This window comes from Schistocerca piceifrons, chromosome 8, assembly GCF_021461385.2.
Source record: "Schistocerca piceifrons isolate TAMUIC-IGC-003096 chromosome 8, iqSchPice1.1, whole genome shotgun sequence".
Classification (NCBI taxonomy): Eukaryota; Metazoa; Arthropoda; class Insecta; order Orthoptera; family Acrididae; genus Schistocerca; species Schistocerca piceifrons.
Genome location: NC_060145.1, coordinates 20,289,661 through 20,304,164, shown reverse-complemented (window position 1 = coordinate 20,304,164; position 14,504 = coordinate 20,289,661). Strand labels below are relative to the sequence as shown.

General features: G+C 38.9%; 1 protein-coding gene across 1 annotated transcript in view; it reads right to left on the bottom strand.

Annotated features, from left to right (window-relative positions):
* LOC124711322 (midasin-like) overlaps nt 1-14,504 on the bottom strand; it is a 146,908-nt gene that overhangs the window by 103,817 nt on the left and 28,587 nt on the right. Inside the window, exons 4-6 of the mRNA XM_047241340.1 lie at nt 14,181-14,395; nt 9,100-9,431; nt 1,059-1,229 (exon numbers count right to left, since the gene is read on the bottom strand). Of these exons, the coding sequence (XP_047097296.1) occupies nt 1,059-1,229; nt 9,100-9,431; nt 14,181-14,395 (718 nt within the window). The remainder of the gene's footprint in view (nt 1-1,058; nt 1,230-9,099; nt 9,432-14,180; nt 14,396-14,504) is intronic.

Below are 14,504 nucleotides of genomic sequence, written 5' to 3'. Positions count from 1 at the left end.
ATAGTCAAAACTTAGCTAGCTATTTCTGGAATACTAGAAGATGAATATTTAATATGATACAAATTTCATACAGTTTCAACAGCAAAACACTGTTGAAAAGCTGAACACAGTTATAGAACTGGAAAGTTGGAGACAATATTTCTAGAGGTTTCAAAGGTGTTCATCACTTTTAGATTATTTGCAAGATGCACGATTATCTTTACATATTTCACTGGTCAGAACATAATGTCTTTTTAGATGCATTTCTTGCTCATCATCATACAGATATTACTTAATGATAAAATGTCTTAGTCTGAATTAACCTACAACTGTTTTCATCACTCATTCCACTTCTGGAGTGGTCACCAGGGAATTTGAGGAGAGTGGGAAGGCAGGGGGTCGCTGAAATTCAACGTCCAGTCTTGTCTTCTGCTGATGTGGAACTGTGCCTCATTGTTGTGGTTGATACCACAGCAATTTTGACATCCCAAAATGCATGATGATGAGTAAAAGATGCTCGGAACATATTACAATGTGTTACATTAAACACAAAATAAATAAATGTGACTGGTAGCAGAAAAATACAAACAATTATTCCATACAGTAACTATTCTTAAAATTAGCCAGCATGACAATAATTAATTTAAGTGTAATATTCTAAGATGAGACATCTAAGATAAGAAATCTTAAAACCAAGTAACACAGTGTAAAGTCTGTTGACAAATTAAATGGAAAGGGAAAATGTCGAACAACTGATCTATTTCTTCTTCCTCATCCCTCTCCATTGCATATGATACGAAGGAGGGAAAAATTACATAAAATGAAAATGCAAACAACAATCAACATTTTGCAACCTGATATTTCAAAGAACGTCAGAAAAAGGAATACTCACGGTAACTGTTATACACAAAACAAGAAGCAGTTCCACAGACAGTGGTGTCAGCACAAAGAGCTGTAGAAATAGCAAACTTTCACAAGGATCTGTGTCACCAGTATTTTCTGTTCCAAATAAAAGGTTAGTTCTACCTATAAACTGAAATTTTACTTACAATAAGCACCGGACAAAGATAATTACATACCTCCGTCTTGTTATCTTCATCTGCTCTCTCAAAAAGTTCATTCATTACTGAAGCAAGTGTACCAAGCAGCATACCATATTCACTTCTCTCGGCAAGTTGGCGGCTGCGTCGTCGACATTTCATAAACAGTGATTCCAGGTGTGGAAGGACATCACCCATTGTGAAGAGATTCTATAAAGAATGAAAGAAAAACAGTAGGTCATATTTACCGATTTTCTCATATACACCTACTTTGGGCTATTACTGGATATGAAGAAAGAGAGTCAGAGGTATTTTTTTTAGATAGCTATTTTGCTTTCTGTTTGAAAGTTTGCAAAATAACACAATATTCTGAATGTAATTCCATTAAAACTGTCAAATATGCATAAAAGAAAATACAAAATTGGTTCAAATGGCTTTAAGAACTATGGGACTTAACATCTGAAGCCATCAGTCGCGTATAACTTAGAACTACTTAAACCTAACTAACCTAAGGACATCACACACATCCACGCCCAAGGCAGGATTCGAACCTGCGACCGTAGCGGCAGCGCGGTCCCGGACTGAAGCGCCTACAACCACTCGGCCACAGTGGCCAGCTAAAGAAAATACACCATCTAACAGAGTGAATAACATACTTAAACAACATGAAAATAAAGGGCACAGCACAAAACATATGAGGGGAAAGGCAAAGATTAAATTACCTACTAAAAAAAGTATGTTTCTTTTTTTTTTTAAGATCTGTTTTCTGTTCTGGTACACAATGAAATCCGCCCTGTACAGTACTGTAGCATGTGACCAGAGGAGGTCAAACAAAACACCGCAGCACACATTTGTAATTCCTGTAGATTCCCGAGCAGTCTCTTGCTGTATGTAGTGTCTCTTTCTTCCAATTGCTATCAATTAAGATTTATCATCACATCTGTTACCTTCCTGACAGTCAAATAAGCCCGTGGCCATTAACAACATCATCCTTTATAGACAATCAGTGTCCCTGTTAGTCTGACGAGATGTAGGTCGAGGCACTCGAGCCATACTCGAGTATCGGCCATTAGAAGTATTTTGCAGATGAGCTGGAGTCTCCAGTCTCCTACTAATGAATCGCACACAGCCAGCTATCTGCATTACTTGCAGCTGGGACTCTGTGCTTGCTCCACATCACAGTCCTACTCCCATCTCATTCTTTTTCCTTACCCCCATGCCTCACAGGGTCAGCACGTTAGCCTGGATCGGCCAGTGTTAGTGGTAGAGAGTGACCGATTCACTTCCTGACGACACCCCCCTTCACTGTGGACAGAATTTGTGTACCCCATCTACTTGGACCGAGTGTTATCCAGTGTGAATGTTTCCAAATGTTTGCTAGTTGTGTAACTGAAGTGGGACCTGCATATTAGCCCAGTATTTGCCCAATTGCATGTGAACACATACACACAAAAGTCAGGCTGACCGGCACACTGGTTCCTGTCCTGTCATTAATCCACCAGGCGGATTTGATCCGGGGCCGGTGTGCCTGCCCGAATTCCGGAAGCAGCGTGCTAACACGTGTGGCTGTCCAGGAATGTCCGTCGCTCTACTCACTGTTATTCCCATATGTAGGGTGCCCCGACAGGAATGATCGATATACAGGATACGACACGAACACTTATTTAATGCAAAAAGATTCATAAGGCAATATGCCCTATTCTGGATGGTATCAGTGATAGAACGCATTTCACGTACATTTGTTTTCGGGCTAGTGGCTTGCAAGTGTGCGTCTTACTCACTGAAACTCTCGGTCATTTTATTCTAGCCCAACCTACCTTACTGCTTCTTTGCTTAGGATTTCCGTCTTTAAACTAGCCCATTAAACACACACTTGTACACGGTATGTTGTGAGTGAAAGTGTGAGGGACTGATAGTGTGTCCGAGTGAAGAATCGGTTAACTGTGATTGTACCTGTTCCAGCTAAAATGCCACATATCCACACTAATGAAGAATATGCAGATATGGTGTATGTTTATGGTTCAAACACCTTGTCCAGGCCAGGTTCACTGATGGTATCTTAATGAACTCGACCCAGGTCCAAACCCCGTATCCTCATTTCTGCACGAAGTCAAGGCCTTCGACCCCCTTCCACTTCACATGGTCCCCTTTAGTCAAATGTGCCACCTTCCTGGACATTGTCCTCCACCTTTCTGACAGCTCCATCAATACTTCTGTTCACAAGCCCACTACTCATCAGTTTGCATTTTGAATGCTGTCATCCCTTCCACACCAAAAGGACTGCTATATAGTCTGGCCTGACAAAAATTATCTTGCCCAGTATGCTGAAAGCTTCACCAATGGCTCCAAAAGACAAGTGCCATCCCACAAATCTAGTCTGCAGACAGATGTTCAATGCCATATCCTCACACGTCCCCAATCCTCCCACCACTCCAAAAACCAGTTTCAAAGAAACACCCTCTCATCAAACAATATCATCTTGGACAAGAACAACTGAACCATATACTTCGCCAAGGCTTAACTATCTATCATCCTACCTGCAAATGTTGACATACTACCCTGAATCCTTTTCACCTCTCCTAAAGTAAAATTCTGCCGTCCACCTAATCTACGCAGTATTCTGGTAAAACCCTATGCCGTAACCACACCCAATCCTGTGCTACACGGGCTCTATTCCTATGGACAGCCAGATGGCAGACCTGTCCAATTCACCTACTCAGAACATCCTACTCCAGTCCCATTAAAGCTTTATCCTACCCCATCAGAGGCATGGCAATATGTGAAAGCAGCTGTGCGGTATACCAGCTCTGCTTCCATTTCTGCATAGAGTTTGTGTGTGTATAACCACCAACCAGCTGGTCACCTGAATGAATGGCCACTGCCGAACTGTAGTAAATAGCAGAGTTTACCACCGTGGTGGATGTGGACCGTGCCATTGATCACAACATGTTAGAGAACAATGAATGCTTCACAATCTGTGCCACCTGCATCCTAACTTCCCCTGTGCTGCACCCACACCCCCTTCACCACAGACTCTCCCCCTCCTGTTTTGTCATCCCTTCTCAATCCACTCCTCCTTATCATCATCATCATCATCATCATCATCATCATCATCATCATCGTGTTCTGCACAAACTCACCGTGTCGATATCCATGTTTCGAATTCGTATCCCAAGCGCCCTGCGATGAAGCAAGCTGGGTTAATTTTACTTACCCTCTTGTTTTGCTATCTGCCTCCATAAATTTGTTTTTTCAATAATTAGTATTAACATACGTGAACATAATCTGAATTTTCATAAAAGAGAAAAGTTGGCCCTCAATTTTAAAGAATATAACACCGGATCTAATTTTAAGCTTAGTTTTATGTATGTATTTGATTTTCTAATTTATTTTGACTATTCCTAATTAATACTTTCACTATAGGGTGAACTCAGTAATTGTTTCCTAACTTAAATTCTATTGTTGACATATAAAAAAATATAAATTCTGTAATAACTGTAAACATTTGGAAGATGAAATGCTAGTATTCTCAGAGTACCTATTTGGCCGGAAACACGTTAGCAAAACTAGCCCTTCATTAATTCCAAAGTAATTAAAAGTTTTGTCAAAAGTATTATTTGCATAACTATATATGTAAATTTCATGATGTAAACAAATAATTCGTCCTAAATCTTGCAGCAGAAGAAACTGTTAAAAAGACGGAATTTTTTGATGTATTCAGTTAATTGAATGACGTAAGTTTTAATTGTAATTTCTGTAAATTTAACTTTAAACAATATGTAGTTTCAGTACCTATTATCGTGATGATATATATGGGCCCAATTTTTGGTCCTGAGACAGTCAGTCCACGTCTGAGTTTCAGACGAGAAACCTGTGTTAGTTAGAACAACAACAATGCATCCGTAAAATAAGTGTTAAACAATTAGGTTGTGTGTTAAAGCAAACTGACAGTGTCTGCTCCATATGTACCTTTCTATTGTTCAAGAACTATGAGCTCTGCGGTTAAGTTTTTACTGCTTGTAGATGTTCAACAGTAAACTATTGTAGCAGTATGTGGATGGTTCACCTGCTAACTATTAATGAGGCTTATAAAAAGTTAGAAATATACTGCACTGGCCATATATAACTGTGTATTATTGGGGGGTTGTGAAAAGTGAAAGTAAAAGACTGTGAAACATAACTGTGCCTCTTTCGGCTACATCATTTACAGTAGACAGTACTGCACGTCCACCACCTATTTTTTCAGTCAGTACATTGACATCGAGGATAATCACAAATGAACTAAATAAAGCAGACAGAACCGCTACAACCTGCTGCCCCTCTCGTGTTCCTATCCAGTACACCTACTATCCCCTGCTGAGCCGACAGCCAACATTCTCCAACCCTCCCTCATGCTCTTCATCTCCTTTTCCCCTCGTAACACAATCTTTCACCCCAGTCAACGTGCAGAAATGCAGTCTCAGCATTGTGCATTCAGTCAACACACTGAAGCTGTACAGGTGTGTGTGTGCGGAGGGGGGGGGGTCTACATACTAGCTCAAAAAAGGTTTTGTCCAAATGATGGGAAAGTTTTCAGTCTCTTATTACATGCCTGCCAATGACTCAATGCCTCTGCTCTTCAGTAAATTATTAACATTATTCCTAAATTATTTACAATCTTACATATATGCATGTTCTAAAATTTCTAAAAATAAAATTTACAGGTGACAGAAATGGAGATGAATGGGAATCGAATAAAAGAAAGCCCTTGTGAAGCTTTCCTAGGCATCCGAATGGACAACAATCTGATTGGGAGGGGGGGGGGGGGGGGGGCAGTACTTGGTTAAGTTAACCAAACAGTTCAGTGCTGCCTGCTTTGCTGTTAAAATCCATCTGCAGAGGAGAATGCTATAATATTTTACATAATTTCACTTAGCAACGTTCTATTTCACAATCTTTTGGAACAATGCAGCTAATGTCAAAAAGGCACTTATTTGACAGACGTGCAGTATGAATATTGTGTAAAGTCAATAACCCAACATCTTGAAGAAGCTGCCTCATGGACCTCAGGGTACTTGCACTTACATGCCAAAACATTTACACTTTAATGGTATCTATGGCTCAGAATAAAGAGGGAATTCAGAATGAACTGTGAAATTCACAGCCACAATGTAGTGTTTGGAGAGGAGTGCTATACACTCATGCAAAGACTTATGTTACCATCAGGCATCAAATTTGGTATGCTCAATTATTCACATCTAAAGTAAAAGAATACCCACAATTTATGAAGATATTTGGACCTGGATACATAAATTATGGTTAACAATAAAGAAAATATCTAATAAGTTATTAACCTGTCTGGGATAATGACGCCTGATAGTATCTGAGAAAGAGCAGCAGCCTTAATTTTTTTCAACTGAGATATATAGCAATGAAGTAATCTAGGATCATTTCCAATAATTAGCAATGCAAGTACATCAAAACTAGTTTTAAATGGTTGTATTACATGATACAGAAGTAGCTTGCAGTAAGTAGCTGCTTTTGCCAGTTGATGTAAAATTTGAATCATTCCACATCACTAGAGGCTTTCCTTCACTATGGGATTTATGGAGTACTATGCGTTAATGAATGCATATTACTTAATGATTTTGAAAATTAGCACTGCAGCTTGAAGCTGACTTGATTAACCTGACTAACCACAGTCTGGTTGTCTATTTATTTATTTATTTATTTATATAATGGAAGGAAACATTCCACGTCGGAAAAATTATATATAAAAACAAAGATGAGGTGACTTACCGAACAAAAGTGCTGGCAGGTCGATAGACACACAAACAAACACAAACACACACACAAAATTCAAGCTTTCGCCTCATCAGGAAAGAGGGAAGGAGAGGGGAAGACGAAAGGAAGTGGGTTTTAAGGGAGAGGGTAAGGAGTCATTCCAATCCCGGGAGCGGAAAGACTTACCTTAGGGGGAAAAAAAGACAGGTATACACTCGCACACACGCACATATCCATCCACACATACAGACACAAGCTTGTGTCTGTATGTGTGGATGGATATGTGCGTGTGTGCGAGTGTATACCTGTCCTTTTTTCCCCCTAAGGTAAGTCTTTCCGCTCCCGGGATTGGAATGACTCCTTACCCTCTCCCTTAAAACCCACTTCCTTTCGTCTTCCCCTCTCCTTCCCTCTTTCCTGATGAGGCAACAGTTTGTTGCGAAAGCTTGAATTTTGTGTGTGTGTTTGTGTTTGTTTGTGTGTCTATCGACCTGCCAGCACTTTTGTTCGGTAAGTCACCTCATCTTTGTTTTTATATATATTTATTTATTTATTTATTTATTTTTTTTAAGTATTGATCCATCTGCAAGAAACAAAGTGAGCCCAACTGTAGAGGTTTAAGACGATATTTTCAAAATATACCAAACAAAATTTACAAAAGTATTATCCTTTGAAACAAAGATAAGTGATTTTGTAAATAATTTAAGGAGAAGAGGAAAAAAATCATGAGAGAGCAAGAAAGGATGGACAGCATGAGGTACAGAATGGAAAAGGCCAAATGATGTGGCTCGTCTTTTCTTCCTTTCCTGTATAAAATGGCAGTTCATGACACAATCTTGGGGGAACAGATATTTGAGATATGTAATGCAAAACAATAAAGTGCTGTCTGCCATGTTTCTGCATTGTATTTCTCAACTCACAGTAGTACTTTTTCCCAGTAAGTTTTTGTTGGGTATGTAGAGAGATGTCAAAGGAGTAGCTCCATGGGAGGTCCTGCAAACCAATAATGCCATTATCCATTTTCACAAGACACAAAACTGTAAGTAGGTAAGACACTGAAGTAGTTGCATCAATACCCAACTAATTGCACACTCTGCCCCTGCCTTCCCACATTATGTGTGTGTCATAAATAAAATGGCTTTGATTCGGAATCACCCAATCTACGAAATATCTTGGTCCCTCCTTGAAACTTCTTTCAAAATAGGTCACACTCCTGAGAAGACACAGGTGCAAGACCCAACCTATGCACACACCCAGCACATCCTATTTGTGTCATGTCCTATCCTGTGCCCTCTGGATACTCATCCCCTTCCCCCCTTGGAGCCAGCAGTCCTCTTGGCATCAATAGCTGCTAGCCCTCATCCCTGTCCCTGTCCCACCCCCCCCCCCCCTGTCCCTGTCCCTGTCCCTGTCCCTGTCCCTGTGCACCCTACCTCTTTTGTTCCACACTCATACACTCTTCTTCTTCCTCTGTAATATACCCGCTTCACAGTAAACCTCTCACCCTAGTCGAGATGAAGTGTGGGTAGAATGTAGCCAACTGAGACAGTGGGCATGTATGACTGGTGTGTGTGTGTGTGTGTGTGTGTGTGTGTGTGTGTGTGTATTCTGTCAGCTCTGAAGCGTATTATGTCCCTAAGCTTAGCAACTTTCCTGTCTTATCTATGTGCATATCGACCATTCAAAGCCGTTATTCCTTCCATTTCTTATATTCGACTAAACATTTTCCACTACCTCGTGCAATACACACAGCATTGACATTATAAACTGAAACAAACAGTACTGATATTCCACAACAGTGTGGACCATCAGTACTGTGTATTTCTGTCTTTAATACATCTATTTTCCTCCAAGTACTGATGGAGTAATCTACACTCTATACATCACTGATTTTCTTGTTATCCTTTTACACTAATCATTTACGAAACTGACAAAAGCAGCCACTGACTCTTCACATGTAGCCTGTTCCAAAGTTGCCAACTGCCAGGAGAAGACATGAAGCATCTGATGTAGGGCCCGAGAGATCAAGTTGGCAATGTATGCTCTGTTTCCCTTCCTGGTCAAAGCATAATACAATCACCTTCCTTGTTGCTTAGCATTATAACACCATATAACAAAAAAAGCTTTACATACTTTAAGAAAGGACATGGTGTCTTTTTTGTTGTTTTTTAAGATACTTCTTTCTAAAGCATTTCGATATATATATTACAAAGAAACATAAAATCTGCGACAGTGGGACTGAATTGTTAATGAACTTGAAGTACATACAAAGGCCAACAAAGCTGTAATAAAAAAAGTAATTAAATACTGGACTTACTCGCCAAGCCAAAGGCATAATGAAGGCAGCAGCATTAACTGTGGGGAATCTAACAAAAATTGTCCCTCCAGTTTTAACTCCTACACCAGGAACAAGAGCTGGTTCAGCCAACACTTTCTCAAATTCTCGAATACGCTTATGGACAGTGCGGTGGCTCTTAGCAACTGCTTCCCGCACTGCCCAGTAACTTGTGTCCTTCCAGTGGGAAATCTTTACAAAATCACGTAGTTCTCGTTCTATAGGGTTTCTCAGACGTGCGAGACGCTCTGCTATAGGTACTTTTAGCTGCGAAAACCTCTTGTATAAGTTCCACAGCAAACACAACATCACTTCTGAAAAGACAATAAACAACATCAACATCAATTATACATGAAAACAAGTTGATATACACTATTACATTACTGATTAATGAAATGTACACAAGGTGTTTCACAATTATAGGTACAAATGAAAGGGCCTAACAGGCTACAATCTGTTTCAAAAAGAAAAAAAAATCTATCACTATGTAATATTTGTTTTCTTGTTCAACTCAACCATGAAAAGAACATTGTACTAACAACAAAATGCATCTTGAATCAATATAAAAAAGAAAAATCAGTTGAATATCTTAAATCAAAATAAAAATCATAATCACATGTGGATATGAAATGGCTCAAAACCTACTTATTGCTAGTAGTCGAAGTATCTTGCCACTGGGGGTGAATGTAATCTATCGTGCAATCGTACGATTTAAAATCTATTTAAAATATTTACAAGTGCATACTTGGCGTGGCAGTGGTACCTTTGTCTTGAGCGGCTGCCATCCAGAGAAGCTATATTACTTATCAATGTAGGGATTACATGCTGCTTATGGCACCCACTCCCTGACTGATTGCTTACTATAAAACAAATTTTAATGTGGCTTAACAGCCCACTATCTCACACACATTCATTCTCACCCTCACATAATCAATGATTGCTCATTTTGTTCAAGTACAATGTGCTTTATGAGTCAATAAAAGAATGTTATCTTACATGTGTGTATTCTTTGAGTATTCAGAATTGAACCTTCACTTACAATTAGAAAATGAACTTCAGACCATCCTATGTGATGTATAAAATTGGTTAAAGAGCTTTCATTTCTATTTGAATTTAAATTTAAGGTGTGTTTATCATTTTAATTTTGTACGGTGCGATTTTTCAATAAACAAATGTGGTTATATGATTGCTTCAATGACATGAGTTAGAATTTGCATTTCTGAAGTCAGACAGCCCAGTTTGTCAGTATTGCTAGAAGAATTAACATTTTTAAACACTACTAGCACAAGACAGCATGCATGAGGTAAGTCTGCAAGTGATGCATCAATTAAAATGTGATAAACTGCCCTCATTTGATGTTATCATAATTCTGGATACCTAAGTACCAGCAAATAGCAGTTGACAACAAGTGTATTGGCTGTGGCTCAACAATACATAAGCCTCCCAGATTCCCCAATATGATTTTTTTTTTTTTTTTTTTTTTTTTTTTTTTATGATGATGAAGCTTTGGTGTATTCCAGCCCTGTCGACAGCCTCTATAAACTCACTGTGGACAGTTGTCTATGCATTCAGAACACACCTTGGATTTTTAAATGTGTAATGGACATCGATGGAAAGCTGTGAAGCCTGCCTTCACATTAAATGTGACCATGTGGAGAATGTCATATGGTGTTCATATTCTCAGTCATAACATGTCATGTCAGGAAGACAGCCGATTTCCAGATGTATGTTTATTGGGATTATTTTTTCGTTTCACCATCCTGTACTCCCCTCATTCACCTGTTCCTATAATAGCCAAATGTCCTGTATATTTAAAGGTTGCGCTGCCTATCTGCCAGTCAGTTGTCTGCACGAAGTTATTTATCATGATATGAAAGCTGTGAATCACTTGGGTCCAGGCTCAGATGTGCCTTGAAAAACTGCCTTTTAGGATTCAGATTTGGATCTCTTTTTTTCATAAATACAGTTTTACTGCTGAATCACTGAAGAATATCCCATGACTGACAATTGTGTTTTGATTGGTAAATTAAAAAAATAAAAAACAAAAATGAAAGGTGGAAAGTAAGATACACAACCCTACTCAAAAGATATTTCTCATTAGGGATTATTGAAAATCTATGTAAGACAGTCATAACAAATAATTAGAACATTAAGAAATTGTCCTCAAACAATCCAGAAAATCTTAACTCAAGTACAAAAAACATTAAGGATTCGTATCACACTCCCTATCTTTTCCTCACACAAGGAATAGAAGTGGAGTGGTAATCTCACATAAGAAAGCTAAAAAAAGTATATCTATAACTACAAACCTATTTCATTGGTAAAATATTGTTACAAATCTAGGAAGGCAATTTACATTAGAACTGTGTCCCAACTTCATAAAAAGATACATAACACATCAGAGTTTGGATATCAAACAGGTTGCTCACTTGGGAATGCCATTTACATTTTCCCATGAAACATTTAAAGGGTTTCATAATAAAACAGTCCTTGTTGGTTCTTTTTTGACTTACCTAACTTATGTGACAGTAAACAATTACAAAATTTTTAAAGACATAAATTTTCATGGAAATAATGGTTTTATAAATTTCTGGGTCACATTGTATTTAACAAAAATAATTTTGAAAGTTGTGTTTAATAATTCAACATAGTTTGTTACAAATAGATCTATTTTCTTTACAGCATGTAGATAATTATTTCTCTTGGATAGTTTTCAGTGTGCTCGAGGTAAGTATTTTTGACAGTAATAGATTAAATGTAACTACTAGACCTGAGGATGATGCAGATTTGTTCAGGTTAGTACAGTTTCTGTCAAATTTATTGTATTTCAATTAGCACATGTAAGCACACATCAGTTCATGCACGACTGTGCACACTGCCAATATGTTCCAAAAAGCCAAGTGGAAAAAGGCAGTTTCTCAGGGGGATTACATCTCAGGTCTGACAGTGATAAGAGGTCAAGTGTTTTGGACAGCCCTTGGCCTAGCAACCATTTGTATACATACCGAAAGAATGGTCATGCTGTAGCTATACTATAGTATAGGGTCAAAATTTAAACATTACAGATTTCCTCTAGCCAAGGCAAATTCAGCAAATCAGCTGATTCTCTTAATTCAGGTGTGGTCTAGGGTGGGCCTTAGGCAGCTTATAAAAGCACCATTGCTTATGGGCAGTAACCGAGAAAACCTTGAAAACCATAATTTTTGGGTTCCAAAAGTACCAGTTGTGGGGGCTGCCACCTCTATAATTTCTGTTCATGGGAAATCATAGAAATTTTTGGCATATATTCTTACAATGATGTTCTTGGCGGATATTGAAAAAAGATATTTTGATTTCATTATCCATTACTGAGACCGAGAGGTTTCAAAGTTACCATACTTATGCACATAATATCATGCCTGTTGCCATTTTTTCATCAGTAAAACTCTATATAATGGGCACTGCACACCTTTGATCTGAAAATCATTCGACAGCACCCTCTAGTAGCGTAAGCACCTCAGGGAAGAATATTTTGTCACAAGAAATTCTTTATACTTGCAAATCAAACACCGTACTTTTTGGGATACTGTAGGTTTAGTCTGAAAATGTTGTGCATTTTATGTATAGTAGTGTAAAGTGAACTTGCATTGGATGGGAGATGAATTTGAGTATACCATATATCAGGCGTACTTATCTGTTGTGTGTGTGTGTCAAGACATGCAAATTTGTTGGAAGTATATAGATAAAATATTAAAACTTTAATGACCTACTGAATTCACTTTATATATGCAGCATATTCTGCTGTAATAGGGAAGAGAAGAGAACCAGATGAAATAATGCTTCTCTCAAATAACAGAAGAGGTGATTATGTTCCTCTTGTAAAGAAAAGTGGGGAACCAGCTGCCTCAACTCTAATTCTGCATTACTCACAAAAAAATTTGCATATTCACATTTTCTGTGCTGAAAGAGAGTGGCAGAGAGACAGTGATGGTGGAAGAGAGAGGAGGCGGTGGCAGTAGGAGAGAAAGAGAAAGAAAGCAATGGTGGTGAGAGAGAGAAAGTGGCAGTGAGAGAGAGAGAGAGAGAGAGAGAGAGAGAGAGAGAGAGAGAGAGAGAGAGATGGGTGAAGAGAATACCAGTGTTAGCCAATGAGAGAGGAGATAGTGATAGTGAGAGATAGTGGCAGTAAAGGACAATGAGAGTTGGATGGGGATAGCAGCAGTGGGAGCAAAAAGAGGAGACAGTGGAAATGAAAAAGAGGAGACAGTGAAAATGAAAAAGAGAATGAATGGAGAACATAAAATAGGCATGGGTTGGGGGGGGGGGGGGGGGTGTATGGACACGGCCCCCTCCCCTCCTTCACCCCTTCTCCCAAGACCGGCAAACTATTAACACGAAAAATTTGTCCACTTTCACACACTCCCTACAGCCATGTGTAAAAGTTTCCCAGTCTAGAGGTCAAAAAGCTGAGCAAACCTTCCCCAAGGGCATGTGTGAAGAGGAGTCAATGGTGGACAAGAGAAAGAAAGCAGACTGCAAGCAAAAAAGAAGCAGTCAGTGGTAATGGCAGAGAAACAGAATGGGACAAAGGCAATGGCAGTAGGACAGAGAGACACCAAAAGTGGTAAGAGAGAAAGGGATGTGGGAGAGACAGACCGGAGATCATGCTAATCAGAGAAAAAGGAGACAGTGGGGGAGAGACACGTATAGATGGTAGCAGTGAGATGGAGACACTGAGTATGAAGGCTTAAGGGGAAAAGGACGACGCAAATACATTCGTGTGTCAAAATTTTTGGTGAGGAAGGTGGAATGAGGATTAAGGCTGCTGGTTCCCCCTTTTCTGTCAGAGGGCAGTATTTGATTTATTTGTGCTCTGAGAGGAGCATTTTCCAGCTGGAAGAAACTATATTTCAGTAAAGTAGCACATGCTTGTAAAGAAATACTGCAAAACCAGTTCCTGGTTTTCTGTTCTCTGTTTTGGAAACATTAACGCATTTCATATCCCCGAGTGTTCTCCTACACAATCCACAAAATATGAAGAATGAATGTATAGAAGCAGGAGAGAATTATCCATACTATCCTACCTTGCCTTTCTGAAGTTTCCATATGCAGCACATGACAGTGGAAGTTGAAAAGCATCTCAAGTCTGGTTTCAAAGTCTCCAAGTGTTCCGTTTTCTATAAATGCTTTCAACGTTCCTTCCAATTCAGCGATAGAAGTTTTCTCTCCTTCATCAGAGACAAAGGACTCAATTACTGAAAAGAGGTAAAACCACCATTTTGTGGCTTTAGTTTCCGCCCTGCAATCAGAAAAAGAAACAAATATAAATTATGAGTAAATTAGAAGATGATGATTCTTGCAAAGGGAAAAAGTTCAGTACATATATGGATGATGATTACTCTAAAAAA